Source organism: Rhinolophus sinicus, linkage group LG09, assembly GCF_036562045.2.
Source record: "Rhinolophus sinicus isolate RSC01 linkage group LG09, ASM3656204v1, whole genome shotgun sequence".
NCBI classification, from domain to species: Eukaryota; Metazoa; Chordata; class Mammalia; order Chiroptera; family Rhinolophidae; genus Rhinolophus; species Rhinolophus sinicus.
The window spans coordinates 77,126,221-77,149,431 of record NC_133758.1 but is presented as its reverse complement, the minus strand read 5'-3'; the positions used below and the strand labels follow the sequence as shown (position 1 = coordinate 77,149,431).

The 23,211-nt window shown below is 34.9% G+C and overlaps 1 protein-coding gene across 6 annotated transcripts in view; it reads left to right on the top strand.

The window, feature by feature from the left end:
• SEMA3A (semaphorin 3A) overlaps positions 1–23,211 on the top strand; it is a 457,743-nt gene that overhangs the window by 320,309 nt on the left and 114,223 nt on the right. For all 6 annotated transcript variants that reach the window (XM_074340665.1, XM_074340664.1, XM_074340667.1 and 3 more), the window contains one exon: positions 6,284–6,403. In XM_074340665.1, coding sequence (XP_074196766.1) covers positions 6,284–6,403 — 120 coding nt within the window. The remainder of the gene's footprint in view (positions 1–6,283; positions 6,404–23,211) is intronic.

Here is a 23,211-nt window from a genome sequence, read left to right as displayed (position 1 = left end):
GATAGCCAGTTATTGATCAATTAAAAAGTGCTAGGTGTCATGCTAAGTAATTTACATGAATATATCATTAATCCATTATTAATTAAGGAGACTAAGGCTTTGAGATCCTAAGCAACTTTCTGACACTCACACAGAAAATGGAAAACAATGCCTGAATAGTTCTAAGCCATGACTGATTTCAAATCATCACATTAATACAAGTAACTGCCTTTATGCTATTGGTTTTATCAATATGATTTGTTTTTTCTCTATATGTTTTTCTTAAACTATTTGAGAATACCTTTCCAAATGTAAATGCCTACTTTAGAAGTAATATCTCCATTAAATATTAATACATATAAACAACTTTTAAAATTCCATAGTTCATCACTTTGCATAAAATTGCACATCATAAGATGTCATTATTGAATTCAGAGTAAGGGTTTTAACTACTTAATAGTTCTGGCAGGGAAAATATTTAGGTTGATTTCACATAATATTTAGAATTTTATGCACACATTTGAATTGAGATGTAGAAAGGTTATGGTAGGTACATATTATGGACTGCTCACAATCACATAAATGCCAGTGAATGGAATGGTGCAAATGTGATAATTATTTAGATTGATCACACAATACATATAAAAGAAAATATATGCCAAAAAGTAGATATGATCATCTTCTCTGGTCCAGATGGCATTTCAAGGTTAAATTTCTCAAAGCTTCTTTAAATAGTAGAAGAGAAACACATTGGGCAACTTTTGCTAATTTTATGGTCTAGAGAGTTATTTGTACAATCATTTTGACCAAGTTTGAAAGTTTCAAGTAATTTGAAAGAAAAATGTTTATAGAACCTTAAGCAGTATTTCAAAACAGAACTTCAAAACAAATAGTCAATTCAGAGGTGAAAAACCAATCAAATGAGACCCTTAACTAAACTGAGCATTTAAGTACAATGACTTAGTAGCCTTGTGCAGGTGTCTGTTACATCATTCAAGCCAATTTAAATTTAATTTTCAGTTATAGTTTTGATGATGATATAGTTCAACTAATATGAATAGACTTAACATATTTAAATAACTAGGCTAGCCATGAAATAATGCCAATTTTGTTGTCCTAATTGAATCAGAATTTTTAAAACTTCCCTAAAATTAAAAGAAAGCATTAAGGTGACAAGGTCAACTGATGTTATTATGCCATCATTATTAATAGTGAACTAAAATTGTCTCCCAAAATGGACAGAACAGCCTACTCACCATTTTATAATGCGGGTAATTAAAAAATTTCAAGTTACTAGTTTAACATTAGATGGCTAATTCTATAATTAGAACATGGTTCAATCTTAGTTTTACTAGACATGTCCCTTTGAAGAAGAGATTTCCAACATCCTTTAGTGAATCCTGAGGTATTAGGAAAACATGATTATGAATGACCTGATGTCAGCACAGTGTTAGAAGAAAAAAAAGGCATTATTGTTAGATAGGCACGGAACTGCTTAAATAGAGAGAGGGATGAAGTTGAGTGACAGGAACAATCTCACGGATTAGTGCTTTGGCACGGAGATTCTAGTATTCTGCTAGCTTGCCAAATAAATTGACCAGAGAAAAAGAAAGTCAATAGATTAACTTCAGGAATTAAGTTTATTAATGGATTTTCATGCAGAAATGAATCCACCCATCATGATAGGAAAGTACTTCCTTTGCTTTCCTAGCTGCTAGATTATACATTAAAATAGTTCTACATAAACTACTGATGGAATATAGACTTTTTTTTTTTCTATTTAAGTGAATGCTCAGTGAACTGAAGTAATGCCGTACCATACCCCTTCATTTTGGGCTGATTATATTTGAACCTGTACAAGTTGTTAGATTTAATCATTAACTGAATATATTTGCATAGAGGTTGTTCATCTTTACAGCCTTCTCTTTTCACTTAGAGTAAAATTTCACTGTTCCATTCATAATTTAAGAACATGAAAGGAAGTAATTGGAATTTGAGGTAAATTATATTCTTTTGTGAACAATATAATTATCGGAAGTTAGTTAAAAACACCACAATTCTGCTTTAATTTTCATGCATGGAACAGTTGTTTTGACAGATGGATGGACTTTATTTTTGTAACTGTCCAGGAAAAGTCTGCATAACACAGTCTAATCAGTGCTACATATTTGTAATGTTTGTTTTTGAATCACTGTGCTTTTGGTTCCTATGTCTTTTTCCGGGGGTAGATATTTTCTTTCTAATTTATTTTTCCAGGCTAATATCTCTATGTGTAATTCCTCTATCCATTTGATCTGAAAACACTAGAAACACTTTACAAAAGTAAATGGTTTGTCACTATGATGATTAATCATTGCTTCTCAGGTGTGGCCTTGGGGTTTACTGGTTTATAACTGCCTTTACTTGTAATTTACTATAATACTATTGGTCTGGAGTACATTTCAGTAAAATAAGAGGTCAGGGTGGTTTCCTGACTCTTGGGAACACGACTTGTTGCTAAAGTTGTCTGTGTATATCAACTTAAATTTCAAAAAAGATCAAGGTTTGAAAATGAATTCATTTTGAGCTGATTACATTCTCTTTATTATGTTGTAAATCCGCCAGTGCTGAGCAAAGCAGTGCAGTAGTTCCATGCCAAAAAGTACATTACATTCTGTGTTTTAAGAATCGTCATGGTTCAAGAAAAGGTCAGAAACACTCTTCTTCTGTCTCCCTAGAGCAGAAACGTGTGAAGTGTGTTTCCTTTTTCTGCCACGCTTCCTTCTTTTTTAATGGAATGTCCAGGCTGTTTCCAAATAAAAAGAATATCCTGTTTTGGAACATTCGGAAACCCTGGCAGCAACAAGTTAGAGATTGAAAGCAAATAAATGACAGGACAGATACTCGTGTGTAGGTTTTCTGTTTAAAGAAGAAATCCGTCCTAACAGTGTCTGTTAAGTTTTGGTTTCTTTTCTGTCCAGTTCTTTTAATTTCCTGTATCCTCCTCCATTGTTGTTGGTGAGTTTTCTTAAAGCTATTGTTTAACCAATTTTGAAAGCATTTCATTCAATTTCTTTGTTTCATTTCAGTCTTAACACACCTCTACAGACCCAAGACATTTTTCTCCATTTTATTTGCATCAGCCTTCACTTCAAAATAATATTGAGCTAGCCCCTGGGCATGGCAACAATACAACCCTGCCAACTGGGAGAGTTCAGTGGGGAAATGAAAGGGATCATTCTAGGCCTTAGGCCAATAGGGTGGGTCTAGTTGCTTTGTAGGACAGATAGACTCTGTTATCAGCATTCTCGGTGAAACCACTTGCCAGTTTTCACAGCTATAGTCCTGTGATTGATTTCCCACCCCTCCCCAGTCCCCCACCCTCGACCCAGCTCTGTAAAGGAATAGTTGTCTTATTATAGTAGTTCTTCTTTGACAGTTAAGAGAGAAGAAATTAAAGTTATAATATTTAATGTGGCTCAATTCCATAGTTTTCAAGAACCCTGACAGTTTTTCAATCATTAATTTTTGCCAATCAGTTATCCAATCTAGAACAGATAACCCACAAATTCTAAGATTTTAGGATTCATAACAGTTGCAGAGGTGACATGAGCCTTCATTTGTGTTTACACATATCTTTTCTCATAAAATGTTTCCTTCGTTTCATTTTTTATTGTGGAGAACTACCGTCTGTTCTCAGATTTATAGGGTGCACTTAGCTGTTACTAATGGGATTAGAGAATTTGGGTTTGTATTCAAAATTGCATGCATATCTTTAAAGGCATGGTGGACAAATTGAAGTCCTGTTCTTTTCTAAAATGAACAAGACATACATCTGGGACTGCCACTGTTACTTATTAGAATATCCATTTGCTTACTAATACATACACAAACCATTTCTTGGTTTCAATATATGGTGATGGAACTGATTATTTATAATCTTGAATGTTCATTCCACAATCATGGATGGCTGTCTTTATGTAAAAGCATATCATGTGGCCACCTATAAGTTTCAAAGAAAGGGATGCAATAAAACACTTTCCTGAAAATGACTTTGCAAATGACTGCATTTTCTTAAAAGTACAAATAAATCCTTTGGGTAAGCCTCATGAATGCCTCATTTGTAAATGAGTTTATCAGATGTTTTCCTCTCCACAGTCTCTTTCCCCTGCCCAAGCATTCATGCCCTCTCCTCTTGGGGACAGAGGAGAAACTGTTACAGAATGGGGGGCTTGTTGCTGAGAGTCTTGGAAGCTAAGTTATATCTATTTCACAGTTTTGCCTAGGATGTACCATGTTCAAAGTGAAACATGGATGAGATCCATGTACCCTTTAAGCTAGGAATTTTTTCTTCATAACTACTTGAAAAATCAGTTGATTTTAGAGCTTAATTGTGTATGTTATGATCCCTTACCAGACAAAAGTAAGAGTCAGAATCTGAGTAGCAAAACAGTGGGATAAATTACATGTTTATTGTAGTTATTCCCCGAAACTACTCAGCATACGTTAAGAAATCATGATGAGTCATAAGTGGAAGTTACATATTTTACTTTAAATAGGTCTAATTCACTTTTAGGACAATATATTTATAGGACATCCTCAAGTTGCATCCTAGAAGAATCAGTGATGATGGAAAGCAATTATTTGAATTTAAATACCAATTATTCTGCTCAAGTTTGGCTGCCTGCCCCCTTTTTATGGGGGTGATAGAGTTAAGACCAAAATTATTGGCTTCAAACACAGAATACAGATGTCATGTGGAAATGTACTTAAATTACTGTAACACCACAGTTATAAACGCCAACTGACTACATAAGCCCCAATGCATTCTGAACTTTCACTTGGTAAGTCACATGTCATACATGTCATAGAGAGTGACTTTGGGAGTGTTACACACACACTTAGAGGTGCCAGGACTGACCCAATCCTCTACTGTGTTTGCCAGCCTTGTTCACACTATAGCCTGTTTTTTATCTTTATCTGCATTTATTGTTACATGTTTGTGTCTTAATTCCAAATGTTTATAGACAAAAACACAAAACTAATTAAGAATGTCTATGATCAATAACAACATAATTTTCAGCCCAATTTTATTTAGCATGTTTTAAAAACGGGTATTATGTATTCCATGATGAACTCATGTTTTCTACTTATATTCAATTTTTAAGATGTATTGTATGGTTAATAGACCATAAAGTTTTATTTGAAGCTATTTGAGAGTTTTTCTTTTAACAATACTGAAATATTTTGCAAAAATTGAGTCTTTCCTTCTCTGTTGTATTTTGTTTGTTTTTTGTTTTTTTGTTTTTTTAAATAACATTATCCAATTTATATTCTGAATATCTCACTTTGTCCTCCAACTCTTTCCTCAACAGGGACAGAAGGCTAAGATCTCTCATAAAAAACATTTTCTTTCACAGGCTCTACAGATGTAATAAAACATGTAGAAAGAATACAAACAGCTCTGTCCATTTAATTTCTTAAGTGATATTTTATTCAGATAATACAATGGCAGGGGTGTCTACATTTCTATAAATAATAAGACATGACTAGAATTTACTCTTGTCACTAATTGTTCTGTATTTGGAGGAATCTGTGGCTCATTAAGCAGGGAGTCCATTTATGGGTTCAAGATGTCCATGGATCTCCTTAAAGTACTTATTAATTATAGCCACTCTACAAAAGGTTGTTTACCCAACAGATATTCCAAACTCTAACATCTTTATCTCGTCAAAAATATACCCAAATGTGTTTGAGGCTGAAGTGACATTTTCAGCAGAAGGTGGCTCTACCCTCTTAGGGTCTGTAGAGCTCACTATGAGGCAGTACTACTCAAGTTCAAAGTCAATTGCCCATCTTTATGGATTACTATTGACATTTAAACTTCATGTTTAAGAGAAGGTCATATTATCTTTTTTGTTGTTTGTTTTCCTTTCCTTAAATTCAAATCTGATTTTTGCAAGAAATTTTCACATTGTATTCTTTGTCTAATTAATTAATCAAATAATTTGCTGTTCCCCTCATTTCTAGAAAAGCCACCTTTGATTGTTGGTTATCTATAACTTTATTCTACTTTTTTTATAAATGAATTACAAATAATTTTATAGAAGAGCTATGGAAGAAAGTATTTCGTTTAGCTCCCCATAGAGTAAGAACTTCCATGTTTTTAGTTTGTGTAATAATATGAACAAACAATAGAATAATAAGCCCTAGAAATGCTGTGAAAAGGACACAAAAGAAATCTGTTCAGACATGCTTGGCACCCTAGAGGATACCTCAGTCACGCTGACTGCTAGAACTCACTGGTTTTCTTTTTGTCTTACAGAAAGAATGTGCTAATTTCATCAAGGTGCTTAAGGCTTATAATCAGACTCACTTGTACGCCTGTGGAACTGGGGCTTTTCATCCAATTTGCACCTACATTGAAATTGGACATCATCCTGAGGTAAAGCTGGCTTTTAAAAAATAGTGTTTGTCCATGACCCCTTCCTATTCAAATGCTTCATTCCTAATTTATTCAGTTCATTCAGCTTCTGGTTCTCTATTCAGTGGGACCTACTTCAAATTCAGATGCTGTTATTAATTTTAATCTGTGAATGCAAAAACAATGAGGCCATCACTCAACAATAACTATGGAACAGGAGGAAGGAAGGAAGACAGCATTCGCTTTCGCCCTGGATTACAGAATCCAATCCATTTTGCATGTGCAGCAGATGTCAGCAGGCTGAAAGTATACTGTTTTCTCCTTCATTTGTATATTGCCAGTTTTCCCCTCCATTTTCATTCTCAGCCAGAAGTGTCTGCCACCCCAGTTGTTTTCTTCTACCTAGAGATTTAAAAAGGATGCTGTATGTGTGCACAGTGATCTGCTATCATGTTTGACCTAAATTGTTCACACGTGTGTTCTTGCTCAGCTAAGTGTTGCTTTTGTATTTTTGGCTATGATTTTGGTGATATGGGGGGAAAAAAAAGTTCCTTTAATTTGTCTGTTTTTCCTAAAAATGTTTTAGTGAGCAAATTTGGTGAGGAGGTTAAAATTAGGTAAATTGAAGTAAAAATTGAAATTAGGGGAACATTTACAGAAAAAAGTTAATAATATGGAAAGCAGTTCCACAAATTGAGCCTTCCAACAGCCTTCAATTATAAACCCTTTTATAATTTTTGGCTCAAAATCCTAAGAAGAACAAAAGTATTCATGTAGTGAGAAAATTATATGTGACAGATTTTCTTCCAAATTGGAATTAAGAAATACTGAAGAAATTAAGGATTTGTTCATGGAATATTTCTGGAACGCTAAAGGTAAAATATAATTTGTATTAGCCCGTCTTTATAACTGAAATGCTTGACTCTCTCTCTAAATTTTCTTAAGTTTTCCTAAAGAGATAGAAATGTGTTCTTTCAACCCAAAGGCTTAGAAATCAAAACAATGTTGTACCTTTTTCTTTTTTCTTGTATAAGAAGACACTTTAGAGGCAATGTGGTTTCCAGACTAAGTACAATTATGAGTTTCCTTAAGAGCCTGGGAAGATGAAACACTTTCCTCGGGTCTCACCAGTTTAGGTAATTGCCCCTCATCAGCCTATTCCCCCCTGCACCCTTCCTCCTCTCCCTTACAAGCTCCTATACTGTATTTGCTGACATACCCAAGAGTTTTAAGTAAAAAAAAAAACTAAAAAACTAATGTTAAGGAAAGGCAGTTTTTACTTAAATTGCTTGTTTCTTGTTGGTGTAATTAGAAATAATATCCTGCACATAGTCCTGCAGACTTTATACACTTTTGAGGACCTCTGGATAAATCTCTCTGTCTCTTTCTCAGAGATTTCCTATGGTCAGGTGTCCTAACAGTTGGGCCCCAAGGGGATTGTCCCACTTTTTCGTATTCTAGAGATAGCTCTAGAGAATTCCCTCCACATTATATTGTGCTTTTTGCATCCTCTGTACAGAGCAATGGAACCAGGAGAGCTGAGCCCCTAGTACTGCTTAGTGAAAAAAACATGGGCTTGGGGTCACATCTGTCTTTGATTGTCTACAAATCGCTAGCTGTGGAGCACTGGAAAAATTCCTTAACCTCTCTGAGACTCTGTCTCATAATATGTAAAACAAAACTAAACAAACCCTTTTTGGACCGCGGCATTCGTATATTTTAAGTGAGAGGTTGACTACTTAGATAAGCTGCCTTCTAACCCTCCTAGCAGGGCCTGACCCGATGACATTTTTTGCTATAGTAACTCAGAGTTCTAATCCCATCATTGTTAAAAGCATGTCTTCTGGCCTCAGACTGCAGGGGTTTTTGTCCAACCTCAATTTGATACTAGATGCTTGATACAGAGCAAGCTACTTACGGTATTTTCTCTCTGTCTCTGTTTCTAATCAAGAAAGTGATAGAGAATGGTTTCTATTATACCTCATACCTCATCAGTTGTTGTGAAAGTTTAACGTTGTCTAATAGGTCATAGGTGATGGAAAAAATGTCAGTTATCGTCCTCAAAATATAAATCAGCATCTCAGGGCTGAAAGCTGTTGCCATCTTTCATGTTAGTTAATTAAGTGTCACCTTGTCTCTTAAATGTACTTCATCAGATTTTGTAAATTATGGCACTGGACTCTCATATGATTCTGCTCATGCTTCTGCACTTATCTCATTTTCCTTCATTTTTAAATTTGAAGCTTAGATGACCTTGATTACCTTAAATTAAAATGTCATATACCATTCCATATTTTTATCATTATCTGAAAAATATCCAAATATTTTTTTCTCTATTTGAAGTTGCTATTTGGTAGAGTTCACAGCATATTCCTTCTCAAGTCAACAGTTAATTACTCATTGCGGCCTTATGGGTGGATGGGGGAATGGAGAGGTACAGGTTCTGGAGCCAGGCCATATACTCAGGCAAATAGAGGAGGCCATTTCCTCCACTGAAACAAATAAATAAAGATTCCCATATGATCACCTTTTAGGTTGGATATTGGTGTGCAAGTATTTCTCTGAAATTCTAAAGCACAAAGCCTTTGAGAGAAGTCTTCCTTTAGAAGCTCAGTGACCTTGATTTGCATGGTAACTATATATTGGGAAATACTATTCCAGACTGTTTAGGAAGTCAGTGAGAAGATGATTATGCTGTTACCTGGGGAATTTGGAGCAGTCTAGACAGTCTATCTAGGAAATTCTGGAAAAGATATTATCATGATAGTTTGTCTAGACAACATAAAATTTAATTTTCAATGCAAGCTGCCTTAAGAGAGAATCTGCTCTAATTTGATCTCTAGTGGTACTTAAAATACTTCCCCTGGATTTAAACAGTTATGCTCTTTGTGAGCATAACTTTATGTCTCTTTGGTAAAAAAGACAGTATGTGCTTCATACAGTTAGGAAAAGAATGAGGGTAATGGAAAGATTAGACAAGTTAAGAAATAAAATAGCAATCAGACTGAGAGCAGAATTTTTGGATTAGAGTTCATAAACTTTCATGGAGTTTGAATTTAGTAACTTTTATTTACGAGAGTGGTTTTTCAGATAGAACCAGGACACATCTTTGTTCTAGATTCTAGTTTAGAAGTAACATGTATACTTTGCTATTTACCTGCCCCATGCTACACAAAAAATGAAATAGTTTCCCATTTAAAAATCTGTCCAGCCTTTACATATCACAAATAATTTTATCGTACAAAAAAAGACATTTTGCTTTTATCATGGCTTTTGAGGACATTTTAACATTCAATTTTTTCTTCGCAGTGTACTTCCTTTAAAATAACTTACTGTCTTACACTGAGTTCCCAAGATTGTTGAAACCCATTATGGAAAACAACATTATGGACTTACTATTCCAGATGGCCAATGGCCACAGAAATAAAGACATCACCTTTGAAGCAAATCAGTCCTCCCTTCATCATTCAATAGCTTCAGAACTTGTAGGAGGAAAAGGCAATTCCTTCTTAAAAGTGATAAATAGTTTGCAAAATAACCTCCTCATTTATTCTTCTAATTAAATCCTTATTTTACTCCCCTAGCATTTTAATAGCAATGTTTACTCTCCTGAATACTGTATTCCAAAATATTCTTGCTATAGAGTAAATGGCTTCTGACCACACACAGTATGTCATTGATTGCTGTATTCAAGTTTTTCTGTTTCCTGTCATACATTTGGGAGTTGGTAGTCATATTAATTCACTCCAGCTCTATAAAATGTGTGTCAGTCAATTCTTGGGTATCTGCCAGTACTACTTGACACTGCAGATAACTGCCAATGAGGTCACATACTTCATACACATGTGTGTTTGTCATAAAAATGCATGCAGAGTTCATGGAAGGAATGACTCAGAGCTAAAGTACAGCTGAGTTTTGAGTTTAAGCTCTTAGCATCCATGGATTCAAATGACAAGTGTAAGTCATCCTTAAGAGACAGGATATCCCCAAATGGCTTATAGTATATGGTATTTCCCCTTCAAATTTACGTCTGTTATTAAAAAATAAATAAATAAATATGTATGGATTTAGAAGGAGTATAGCTTTTCGAAGTCTCTGGATGTTTTCTTAAATTCCAAATGGGCCTTTCCTATGTACTGGACAGGAAATCTAAAGAAAGATGGACCCAGATGAGAGCTGGAAATTATTAATTCTATAAATACTCTCATAATGTCATGATCTCAATTTATGATAGAACCGAAAGGGCATTAAGAAATGCAATGAAGCTTAATGGCTATCTGTAAGGTCTCTTCTACAGTGACAGCCAATATATCTGGATATAAAATACAGTGGGTTTTTTTTTTTCTGGTTCTTCCCTCCCATAAAGAATAAGAGTTTGCTTTTATGCAAAACTTTGAGTCAAATGCTCTTTGTAACAGTCCCTAAGGCCTAAGTGCTATTTAAGTGGTAGCTAGTGCTATGTTGACTAATTTATACATTTAATCTAACCTCTTCTAACTGAGTTATCTATCTCAATATTTTATGTTATTTAGTCCAGTGGACACACATATATTTCTATAAGGAGATACTAAAACTGAGAAACGTAGATATCTTGACAAAGCAATGAGGAGTTGCTTTTGGGTAGGTAACACCTTTCCATCTATCTTAGATCATATATTAGAGTCTGTATTTACTTTCTAGTAGGCAAACCTGGGTGGAAAAGTCAGGATTCCTGGTGGTTTCTTCTTGGCTACTCATTATTTCCACCAGAGACAGTGTATCCCTCATTTGTATTACCAACCTGAGCCAAATGTGGTCAGAGCAAGTCCATAATGATTTCTAGGTTTTTCTTTCCTTATCTTTTAATACTTGACTCATGCTGAAAGGTGGACCTGTACAAATTATTATGCTCAATAAACTTGTTTTCCCTGAATACTTGATAAATAAACACCATAGTTATGAGATGAGCATCCTTTTACCCTCTACCACTTACTTGGTTCAATTGTAAAAGTTATTTTTTATTTATTTATTTTTTTGTTTGTTTGTTTTCACAGTATTTCACCACTTTTTATTCCTAAGGACAGTAACAGATAAAAATAGAAATGTTAGTTTTCAGTTCTTAACTTGTAGGATATTTAGTTTCATGTTTTAGCAGATCTCGTTTACATATTGCCAGAAAAAGAATTTGGAAAAAATTAAAGAATTTTGTAAAGGATATATTTGTACAATTATGTCATTATGGATGACAATGATGTTATTATTTATCAAAAGACTGTATTATGTAAAGTACTCAATTTATGAATAGCATCTTCATTCACGACAGATCAATATAGACATAAGACCTAAGTCATCTAAGCATATTAAGCAATATATATCATTTTCTATTTCTCATTAACTACCAATAGGTAGTAGGTTCAAAGTCCTTACATTTACTGGAGCTAGCCTGTCATGGGAGGTGTATACTCCCCAACTTTCACTTTCTGCTATTGTGCCATCTTTGATTCCTCGGCACTCATTCTCCATAGAATCTATTTTAAGAGGAAATTTCTATCCATAAAAGCTTTAATTTCTTTTTTATCAATATTGCATTTCACAAGAAACACAAAGAGTAATACTAAGGCCCTTTGTCCGCTCACCTGTTTGGTCCCCTTTCATCTTCTTATTTGCTCTCCATCTTCCATCATGACCCTTTCTTTGTTCTTGAACTCTAGTTCTATGTTTTCTTTCTGTTATCTCTTTGTCTCCTTGCCTAAATTACTTCCTTCAGAAGCAAAGGTTAATATAGTGGAAATACAGATTAGATAGAGATGAGAACGAAAGTGTTACTTTTATTTGTGTGTGTGTGTGTGTGTGTGTTCTTTTTTTTATTTTTTTAAAGACTTTTGTTAAAAATCGTTAGCATACAATATTATATTAGTTTCAGGTGTACACGATAGTTATTCAACATTTATATACCTAAAGAAGGGATCATGGTGGTAAGTCCAGCAACCATCTGACACTGTAAGATGTTATCACAATATTACTGACTATATATCCAAGCTTTACATTACATCCCCGTGAATTATTTGTTTTATACCTGGAAATTTGGACTTCCCTTTACCTTTTCCCCCATTTTTAATTTTTCAGTTACAGTGATATTCAGTATTATTTTATATTCATTTCAGGTGTATAGCATATGATTAGACATTTGTATAATTTAAGAAGTGACCCCCTGATTAGCCTAGTACCCACCTGGAACTATAGATAGGTATCACCATATTATTGACTGTATTCCCTATGCTTTACTTTACATCTCTATGACTTTTTTTTTTTAATTACGAATTTGTACTTCCTAATCCCTTCATCTTTTTCATCCTTTCCTCAAACCCCCTACCATCTATCACCCTGATAAATCTAGTACCCATCTGACACCATACATAGCTATTACAATATTATCGACTATAATCCTTTTACTATACCCTACATCCCCAGGACTGTTTTGCAACATCCAATTTGTATTTCTTAATCCCTTCCCCTTTTCACCCACCAGTCCAACTTACCTTTCATCTGGCAGCCATTAAAATATTCTCTGTATCTATGAATCTGTTTCTGATTTGTTTGTTTATTTTTTTCTTTAGATTCCATACATAAGCAAGATCACATTGCATCTATCTTTCACTGTCTGACACTCTACACAGCACAATACCCTCCAGGTCCATCCATGCCACCGCAGATGGCAATAACCCATTCCCTTCCATGGCCAGCAACATTCCATTGTATATATGTACTAGCTCCTCTTTATCCATTCATCCATTATGGAGACACTCAGGCTGCCTCTACATCTTGGCCTTGTAGATAATGCTGTAATGAACTTATGGATACACACGTCCCCTCAAAGTAGCATTTTAGGTTTCTTCAGATAAATACCAAGAAGTGGAATTACTGGGTCCTTCTTTGTCTCTTGTTATAGCCTTTGTTTTAAAGTTTCTTTGTCTGGTATAAGTATTGCTACTCCACCTTTTTTTTTTTTTTTTCAGTTCCCTTTTCACCAAATAACATTTTCCATCCCTTTACTTTCAGTCTGTGTGTGTCTTTCAATCTGAAGTGAGTCTCTTGTAGGCAGCATATGTAAGGGTTTTGTTTCCATTCAGCCACCCTACGTTTTTGATTGGAGAACTTAATCCACTTACATTGAAAACAATTGTTGATAGATATGTAGTTATTGACATTTTATTATTCATGTTTTTGATTTTTTTTTTCCATTTTAAAGAAATCCCTCTAAGGTTTCTTATAATTCTGGTTTGGTGGTGATGAACTCCTTTAGCTTTTTCTTGTCTGGGAAGCTCTTTATCTATCCTTTGATTTTAAATGATAGCTTTCCTGGGTAGAGTACCCTTGGTTGTAGATTCTTGTTTCTCATCACTTTGAATATTTTATGCCAATCCCTTCTTGTCTGCAAAGTTTCTGTTGAGAAATCGGCTGACAGTTTTATGGAAGCTCCGTTGTAGTTAACTGTCTGCTTTCTCTTGCTGTTTTTGGGATCCTTGCTTTTTCTTGTAAGGGGGGGTGGGGAGTGGGAGATGAGGGTAAGGGGGATCAAATATATGGTGATGGAAGGAGAACTGACTCTGGGTGGTGAACACACAATGGGATTTATAGATGATGTAATACAGAATTGTACACCTGAAATCTATGTAATTTTACTAACAATTGTCACCCCAATAAATGTAAAACAAACAAACAAACAAACAAAAACTATCATTTTAATTATACTGTGTCTTGCTGTGAGCCTGTTTAGGTTCATCTTGGTTGGATCTCTCTGCACTTCCTGAGCTTTTACATCTATTTCCTTTCCCAGGTTAGGAAAGCTTTCAGTCATGATTTCTTCAAATATATTCTCAATCTCTTGCTTTCTCTCTTCTCATCTGGTACCCCATGAGGTGAATGGTGTTATGCTTGATGTTATTCGACAGGTCTCTTAAACTGTTCTCACTTTTGTGGATTCTTTTTTCTTTTTGCTGCTCCAATTAGGTGTTTTATGCTGCATTGTCTTCCAAATCACTGATTCGATCCTCTGTTTCATCTAGTCTGCTGATGATTCCTATTGATGCATACTTCATTTGAATTATTGTATTCTTCACTTCTGACTGGTCATTTTTTATGCTTTCTGTGTCTTTTTCTATGCTTGCTATGTCTTTGGTGAAGTTCTCACCAAGTTCCTTGAGCATTCTTATAATTACTGTTTTGAACTCTGTATCTGGTAGGTTGCTTACCTCCATTTTGTTTAGTTCATTTTTTGGTTGGGGGGTGTGTGATTTTCTTCTGTTCTTTCATTTGGGACACAATTCTTTGTTTCCTCATTTTGGGTGATTCTCTGTGGTTGTGTCTATGTTAGGTAGGGCTTCTATGTCTCCCAGTCTTGCTAGGTGTCTTGTGGGGCCCAGTGGCCCAGTCTCCCTGGTCACCTGAGCTGGGTGCTCCAGGAGTGTCCCTCAATATAATTAAGCCTTGATTATTTTTGGCATGTCAGGGGTGGTATTGACCCTCAGGCTGACTGGCTGTGAGGTTTGGCCACATCCACAGCTTGTGGGCTGCTGTACAGAGAACTTATCCCATGGAGCAGGATTTGCCCCTGCAGGCTCTAGTACCTTTTGAGACCGCCCTTTGTATATGTCACTTTTGGGACTAATTGGGCAATGTTGTGCTGTGGTCTGAAGCCAACCTCCAAGTATGTGGGTGTGGGGGCCTCTTGGGAGGGGCTTTGGTACAGGCCCAGGTCAGCCACTGCCTGTGACTGGCTGGGTAGTACCTGGTAGGAGCTACACAGTGATCCAGTTTGTTACTGCCTATGCTATACCTGGAGGCATGTGGGAAAGGCCACACTGTGAACTGAGGACAGCTGCCACCAGTACCAAGTCTGTGGTAGTGCCACAGAAAGCCAGGACACCCTGAGGCCTGCTGCCAATCACTGGCTCCTTTAAGGTTCAGCCACTGATAAAGCCTTATGTAGTACACAAATTGGGTGAGGTAGGCTCTCAGTGAGTCAGCCGGGTGGAGCAGCGGAACTCACTAGGCCAATCAGATTCAGATTTGGCCTGTGGGGGTGGGTTCAACACAGGAAAGATGGCACCTCCCTGCTGGCTGCACAGGAGGAAGGCCCCACATAGGGAGATTGGGGACTGTTCTCTGAGTTCTTGCCCCAAAGTTACACAACTCAGTCTTTCCCCATACATCTTAGATGCTCCCAGTCACTGACCCTTGGCCAGAGTCTGGAATGAGTGCCTGCATGGGCCCTTTAAAAGAGTGTCTGGGTTTATCATAGCCTTCTATCCCACCTGGATGGTCAGAATCCCCACTGTTTTTCACAGACAGTTGTGGGGGTCTCTCTTCCCAGCACCAGTACTCTGAGCAGGGGAACCTGGTGAGGGGGTCTGGGATTCCTCACTCCTTCATGGGGAACCTCTATGGCTAAGATATGTCTTCTGATTTTCAACCACCACACGTGGGTGTGGGACCAGCCCATTTTATGTCTCTGCCCATCCTACAAGTTTCAACATGGCTTCTTCTTTATATCCTTAGTTATAAAATTTGTGTTCAGCTAGACTTCAGATGGTTCTCCACGTTGATTGTTCTATAATTTAGTTGTAAGTTTGAGGCATTCATGGAATGAGGCAAGCACAGTATTTATCTAATTCTCTATCTTGGATCTCCCTCTGTGTCTTTCCAAAGGTATTAGTTTGATATATAAGAAAATTCAGAAAAATAAAACAATAAACTTAGACTGAATTTCCGCTAATCAGGATACATTTTCCTTTCTTGCAGTGTGTTTCAAATGGGCACCCGTAAATTATCTTGCAGATTGTTTTAAACCATTATGGTTCACTTTTGGTGATTATCTGAAAAAAATGTTATAAGTAGATAATTTGGATAACTACCTCAGAATCATGTAAAATCTAAAGATTTTAGTGCTCTTATGATCGTGTGAATGCAAAGAATACACCTTTAATTTTCTTAGACTAATGAGAAAGAAACAAAGGTTGACTCAATATGCAAATTGTTATCCCTGCCAAGTAAAGGCCAAATAAGGTCATAGTAGGCTGTTTGAAGTAAGGGTTTGCTGTGGTTCACACTGAGAAAAGTGGTCAGAGAATGAAATCATCCCAGAACACAGAGGAGGGTAGAACTGGAAGCCCTAAAGACTGTAGATTCTGGTCACGAGAATCATGTTAATGTTGCAAGGTATTTATGCTTTTCAGGATATACAACAGCATCATTGTCACATTGCATTGCTATTGCTCATTTTAATGTATATGTTTTCCAATTTCATTGGTATTTAATATTAACCATGAAGAATATATACTTAGCTTCACAATTGTTCAAATATAGTTACTGCAAATTTAATATAACATGTAAGGTAACTCTGGCAGCACACCAAGAAGATACTTTGTGGTGGTTTTTCAGCAGGTAGTGTCACCTGTTCCTTTATTTACATCTGAGGACACTCCCCTTGCCCCAGTGTAATAGCCTCTGGTCTAGGGCTCCTTATGGCTCTCAGCTGCTGCGGGTTGTACACCTGTGATCTACAGGCTTTTAATACTGTCCTTTCCCTACCTGAGAATATCTTATCCACTTCGAACATGTCTATTATCTTCCAAAGCTAGAACCAGCCAAACTGAGGTTTGAAAAAAATGAATAGAACACATATTTCCTAATGAAAACATTATGTGATTTGTAGAAATGGGTCAAGAAACTCTCTTAAGGCAGATACATAGAAGAGCCTGTTGTAATAGTAACACATGAGACAGTCTTACCCTATAATAGCGTTTTAAAATTAGTCACGTGAGTCTTTACTAACTCCAAGTCATACCATTTAGTAGTGATGTGGCTAGGACTAGCACCCTTGTTTAAACCTTTTGCATTTAGTTTCCATTATGTTCTACATTAGAGTTTTCTAGGACAGCTCTGTCTATAGAAATATAATTCAAACCACATATATAATTTTAGTTATTTTAGTAGCCACATTAGAAAGCATAAAAATAAATGAGTGAAATTAATTTTAGTAATATGTTTAACTCAATATACTCAACATATTATCATTTCAGTACATAGTCAATAAAAAATTGTTAATAACATTTACATTATTTTTATACTATCTTGGGAATTTAGAGTGTGTTTTACACTTTCAGCTCAACTCAGTTAAGACTAGCCACATTTCAGGTGCTCCATAACCTGACATGGCTGGTGGCTACAATATGGCACAGCTCAGTTGTAGAAGGTAAGGCAAGGATAGAACACAGAATGACAAATGATTATCTACATTGGCGGTTGTGCAAGAAGTTTAAAGTTTGATAGTTTAAATAAAGTATTGTTGCTTATGATAACATCACTTAAACCATTTTACATTTGCCCATTAAAACATTGTCACAAAAGCTTAATGAGATCTAGCTGTTAGAATTGATTGTAGAATAGCCCAATGAATCCTATGTATTGCATAATTGAACTTCCAAGCACATGGAGAAGAAAGCATCATATTACAATTGCATGGCAGTTTTAACATGATGGTAATTTTTCAGAGTATTTTTCTGTTAAAAGTACCAAACAGTATACACTGTTGCCATTCACAAATGTATAAAGACATAGTGAAGGTCTGTATTTCCTCAAGCAAAGGGAAGAAGTCACTATCATTCTGGGATATTGAGGAGGTGAGCTTGTCATAGCTTCATTTATGTCAAACTCTAAGACTTCTGCTTTGGACTCATGCACATCTCACCAAAGCACTTACACTTCTCATGTGGGAAGGACCTATCCTTATAGATCTTACAACACATGAAATTACAGCACGCCATGAAGATATATCATTATGAAAGTTGGTAAGGTATATTTAACTGCACTGACTCTAAATGCAATAGGAATTATAAAGAAAAAGAAGAGATTGTGGGGGTGCAGTGGGAGACCAGTCAGAGTATCAGAGTAGTCAGCTGTATTCTTGTAGAGATGGTGATATTGGACCTCAGCATTGCATGATGAGTCAGTTTGCACAGTATGAGAACTGGGGACGTTGAAATAGCAAAGACTGGTGATGAGAATCAACATGAGGTGATGAAAATAGTGCTAATGTGAAAAGATATAATGATAAAAATCAGACTTCCTGGAGTAGAGGTTTTATTAAATAGATTTGAGAGAATACTTAAACATAATGGAGGCTTAACATTTATATCTAGGGTTCTTCCAATTTATAGCTACAATTCAGCTCCACTGCTACTGTTAATGCCCGAGTAACGTTGGCAGTGACTTGTATTCAGATAAATGATTCAATAGAGATAAAATTGACTAATAAAAATACAGGAAACATTTTTCTTAAGCAAGGTCCTAATAATAATGTTGAGGAATAGAAATACAAATATCTGCCTCATATGGCTCATATATATATATAAATATCTAACTTCAACATAGGTTAAGACATCAGTAATAACAATTATACTCCCCAAAACAATATTTATTGAGCAATTAATATATGTCTTAATACTGCTTGTTTTGATGGTATTACTTCACTTAATTTTTGCAAAATCTGATGACATAAGTACTCTTTCTATCCCCATTTTACTGATGAGGCAATTAAGGTTTCCATGAGTAATGGGCTATGGTAAGCATGCTATTCAGTGGTTTATTTCTGAGTCTAGAACCCACCCCTTTAAAAGGAAGTACCAGCAGCCTGCAGTGGGAGATAAGGGATAATATAATTAATTCTGATTTAGGGGATTAAATGAGGTATTTTTTTCCTCTGTTTATTTTGTATTTAAAAAATACTTAATGTGTGCCTAGTTTGAACAAGGTGATGAGTATAAATAAGAACACTAGGTAAAGTGAACAGAGGCCATCATATTTAAGTTGGATTTTGAAAAATGGGCAAAATATTGATGGATGTGGAAGATAGTCAAGACAGTAGGAATAGTCAGTAGAAGGCAGAGACATAAAAGGCCATTGGGGAAATGTCGGATATCCCTTTATGCATAGAGTATAGAGATTTGCAAAAAAGGAAGATGGAAAATTAGGATCAAGCTTAGTTTGAGGAAGCTAGTTAAGATCTATACCAGTTTTTAGGAAGAGACTGTTGTTATTGCCACACTTGGATTTAAAACACATTTTTGGTGTAAATATAGAGGGGATAGGAATGGACATGTAGGTACATCCATTTTGAGACTGTGGCAAAAGTTGAGTAGTGCGATATTCTGAGATCCTAGACTGATACTGAGTGAAAGATACTGAATAATATTTAAAATGCTCTTAAGAAAACAACAAGATATTAAAATAACATCCAAATATCATAAGCCATTGTTTCAAGTGCAACTGAGATGGTGAAAGTGTTTAAACTCCTCAGTAGTAAAATGGCTTTACAATTCTTTTGTGATAATTAGGCAAACATGTTTTGTAGCATATTGTGGCTCAGTGCACACTCGGTTTTCACTCATAAGTCTGCAAATAAGTTGAATTTACGTTGTGCATAAAACATTAAGCTATCATATGCAAAGTTATGTGAATTTCTCACCCATAGCATATCACAAAAGCGTGGTTTCTCCATGTTTATAAATCCAGAGAATGCTATTTGTATAATGCATATGTGAAAGTAATTTAAAAACACTTTGTTTAAAAAATAAAAACAGAAAGTAACTAAACAGAAAAATACAAGCTATATAGTACTTAGAAACAGTGATTTTTAATGAAAAATCACTAAGCCATGTTTTATGTAAACTATGTTTTATGTAAACTATATATTACATAATAGTTTATCCCGATTCTGTGAGGTTTTTTTTATGAAAACGATATGCCTGCTGCATCATTATTTTGCCCAATTTGTCTCCTGTTATAACTACTCCCCATGTTTTATTCATTACTTATATTACTATTAGTGACTGTCATTGTTGACATATTTGATGGCCTAATCAATATTATAGCATTTGGAGTTTACAACTTTGTGATGGAAGTGTTATCTCCATTTTTCAATTTAGGAAACTAAGTCTCAGAGGTTCAACAATCTACCTATCATCACACAACTAGTAAACTGTTGTCATAACCATCGTGACATTTGACATAAATATTATGTCAATATTGTACCAATTATACCTCATTTGTATGATACTGTGCAATGTGAGTTTTTAAAAAAATTATTATTTTCATTGTGGTAAGAATACTTAATATAAGGTCTTCTCTCTTAACTTTTTAAATATATAATTCAGTATTGTTACCCATAGGCACAGTGTGGTACAGCTGATCTCTAGAATTTATTCATCTTCCATAACTGAAACTTTATACTCATTAAGCTGTGACTCCCCATTTCTCCTAACCTACAGCCCCTGGCAACCACCATTCTCTGTTTCTGTGAGTTGACTGTTATAGAATCCTCATATAAGTGCAGTCATACAGCATTTGTCCTTCTGTGACTGGCTTATTTTACCTAGCGTAATACCTTCCAGGTTCACTGCAGCATTTTCTACAATAGCTAAGATATGGAAATAACCTTAATGATTATCAGTAGATGAATGGATAAAGAAAATGTGATATGTACATAAAATGGAATATTATTAAGCCTTTTAAAAGAAGTAAATCCTTCCATATTCAACCACATGTACTATGTGCTTATTAATACTCAAGTCTAAATACTCTCAAAACATTGAATTTCAAGTAAAATTAATTGCAACTTGAATTATTAGGAACCTTCTTGAAAGATGCATTACATTCTCTGTACTGAAAATGTGACAGTGCCTATCAACTTGGTAAAATTTCATGGCAGTAGCAAATTCGTGGAGTCCTTAAAAGATGATGGTAATAATACAATAAGGGTATATGTTTCAGTAAAAGAAGTGCTAGGATACCTCATAGAAACAGTTCCTCTCTGTTTTCTGTTAATTCCGTCTATATACAGTCTAGGTGTAGAACAAATATAAACAAAACCCAACTACTCGTTCTTTCACTTAGATACAAGGAGAGTTGTAATTTTCTGCAGTCAAAGAAAGTTGTATTTCTTCTTACTCCAAAGGGAAAATCACAATCTGTAGCATTGATTCAAATATACTTGAAAAAAAATTCTTAGAACATAAAAAAAAAGTAACTAGTTTGCCAATTTTCGTTTAAAGTTTAGCACTGAAACATGTCTTTCACTTTTACTTAATATTTTGATCGTGAAATATTTCAAGAACACAGAAAAGTCTGATACCAATATTTATATAAATAGATAAAATTGTCAATTCTGTAATAAACAGAACATACTTAATTTTATATGGCATGCAAATTATCAAATAACCAAAGATAAGCATACTCTTTATCTCATTTTGCTTAATGTAAATACACCTTATTAAGCTATCTCTGCCTATAAAGATATTGGCAAACTAACATGTTTTGGGGGAAAGCTTTATTTTTATTCATATTTCATTTTGTGCTTATAAATCTTCAGAAATTTCAGCTAGAACAAATATATTTTAAGGAATATATATTTATATGAAGGAACTTCCTTTTATCATTGACTAAAACATTGAATGGCATAGGCCTTCAGCTTTCAGTTAATAAAATTATTTCTATTTTTGCATATTTTGCTATTAAACTGTAGTAATTTAAATCCATTCCTATGTAAGAGGTAGGAAATTTGGTAATAGTACCTGAATATAGCTGTTGGATTTGTATATTTACATAAATTGTTTCAAATTGTCAGAAATCAAACCACGTAGAATGACTCTTTCCATTTTTATTTTATTTTTATTTTCCAGTCTGCCACTTTAATTCAATTGTGCATCTTTGGTCTCTAAAAGCAATCTCAGGAATTGCTGAGTGGTTAAAAAGGGAGATAATGGGATTCCAAATTAATTCAGTCTGTCACTGATTCATTCTGTGTGACTTTTGCTGCCACTGAAATGACATTAAACTAGTCTCCTCAATGTTGTTATACCTCAAGATTTCTCTTGTGATACAAAAATACTGATCTAGTACACACTATGAATATACACTGAAGAAAATAGGTTACTGGTTAAGAAGTACAAGACTAGTTTCTATTTCAGGGAGTTATCTCACTTGAGATTATCACAAAGCTTTTTACAGAGGCTAAGGGTCTGGATCTTTCTAGTGTTGCAAATGTAGTTTTGTATACATGCCAGGGTTCAAGCTCCTTTTAAGTGCTTTTATCCTGGCAAACTTTTCTTCTTTTGATTTATATTTTGTTGGCATTTAATAGCTGTCTTACCTCATATTTTAATTACTTAACCTAGAAAGGATGAATGTCTAATGTCCCTCACTTACTTGCCCTTAGCTGGCCTAAATCTTGGAGGCAACTGTAAGATTTGCAGGGAGAAATATTCTTTGTATTATGTCATGCTAGATAGCAATCCTAGATACTACATTGACACTACGTCAAATTTTTGCTAACAGCAGTATGGAATTGTCTTTAATTCATGCAAAAATTCTACAGTATCTTAAAGATATATAAAAGTGTTATCTGTTTGTTTTCCTAGAATAGGTATAATAACTTATCTGACAGAGGAATGGGAAAAAATTATGTAAGTGGTAAGCAAAATACTACCATTTTTACCATGCAAACATCCAGAAAACTAGAGGTGAACCGATGCACCCTAGTTTATAAAGTTGTATCAGAGGCAATCTGTAGTTTCCAGGCTCTTAATTAAAATCAACTTAATCCTATTCACTTTTCTATTTTGTACTTATCAAAGTCTAAAATTTTCAATAATCTAATACTTAGTTTTTCAACTATTCTGCTAAAGAAAATATTTTTATTTGGAAGATTTTAGCACAAAAATTTAAGTTGGATAATTTGCTATACTCATAACTACTTAAGCCCAATACTACACTGAACACAAAGCTCAGCAATA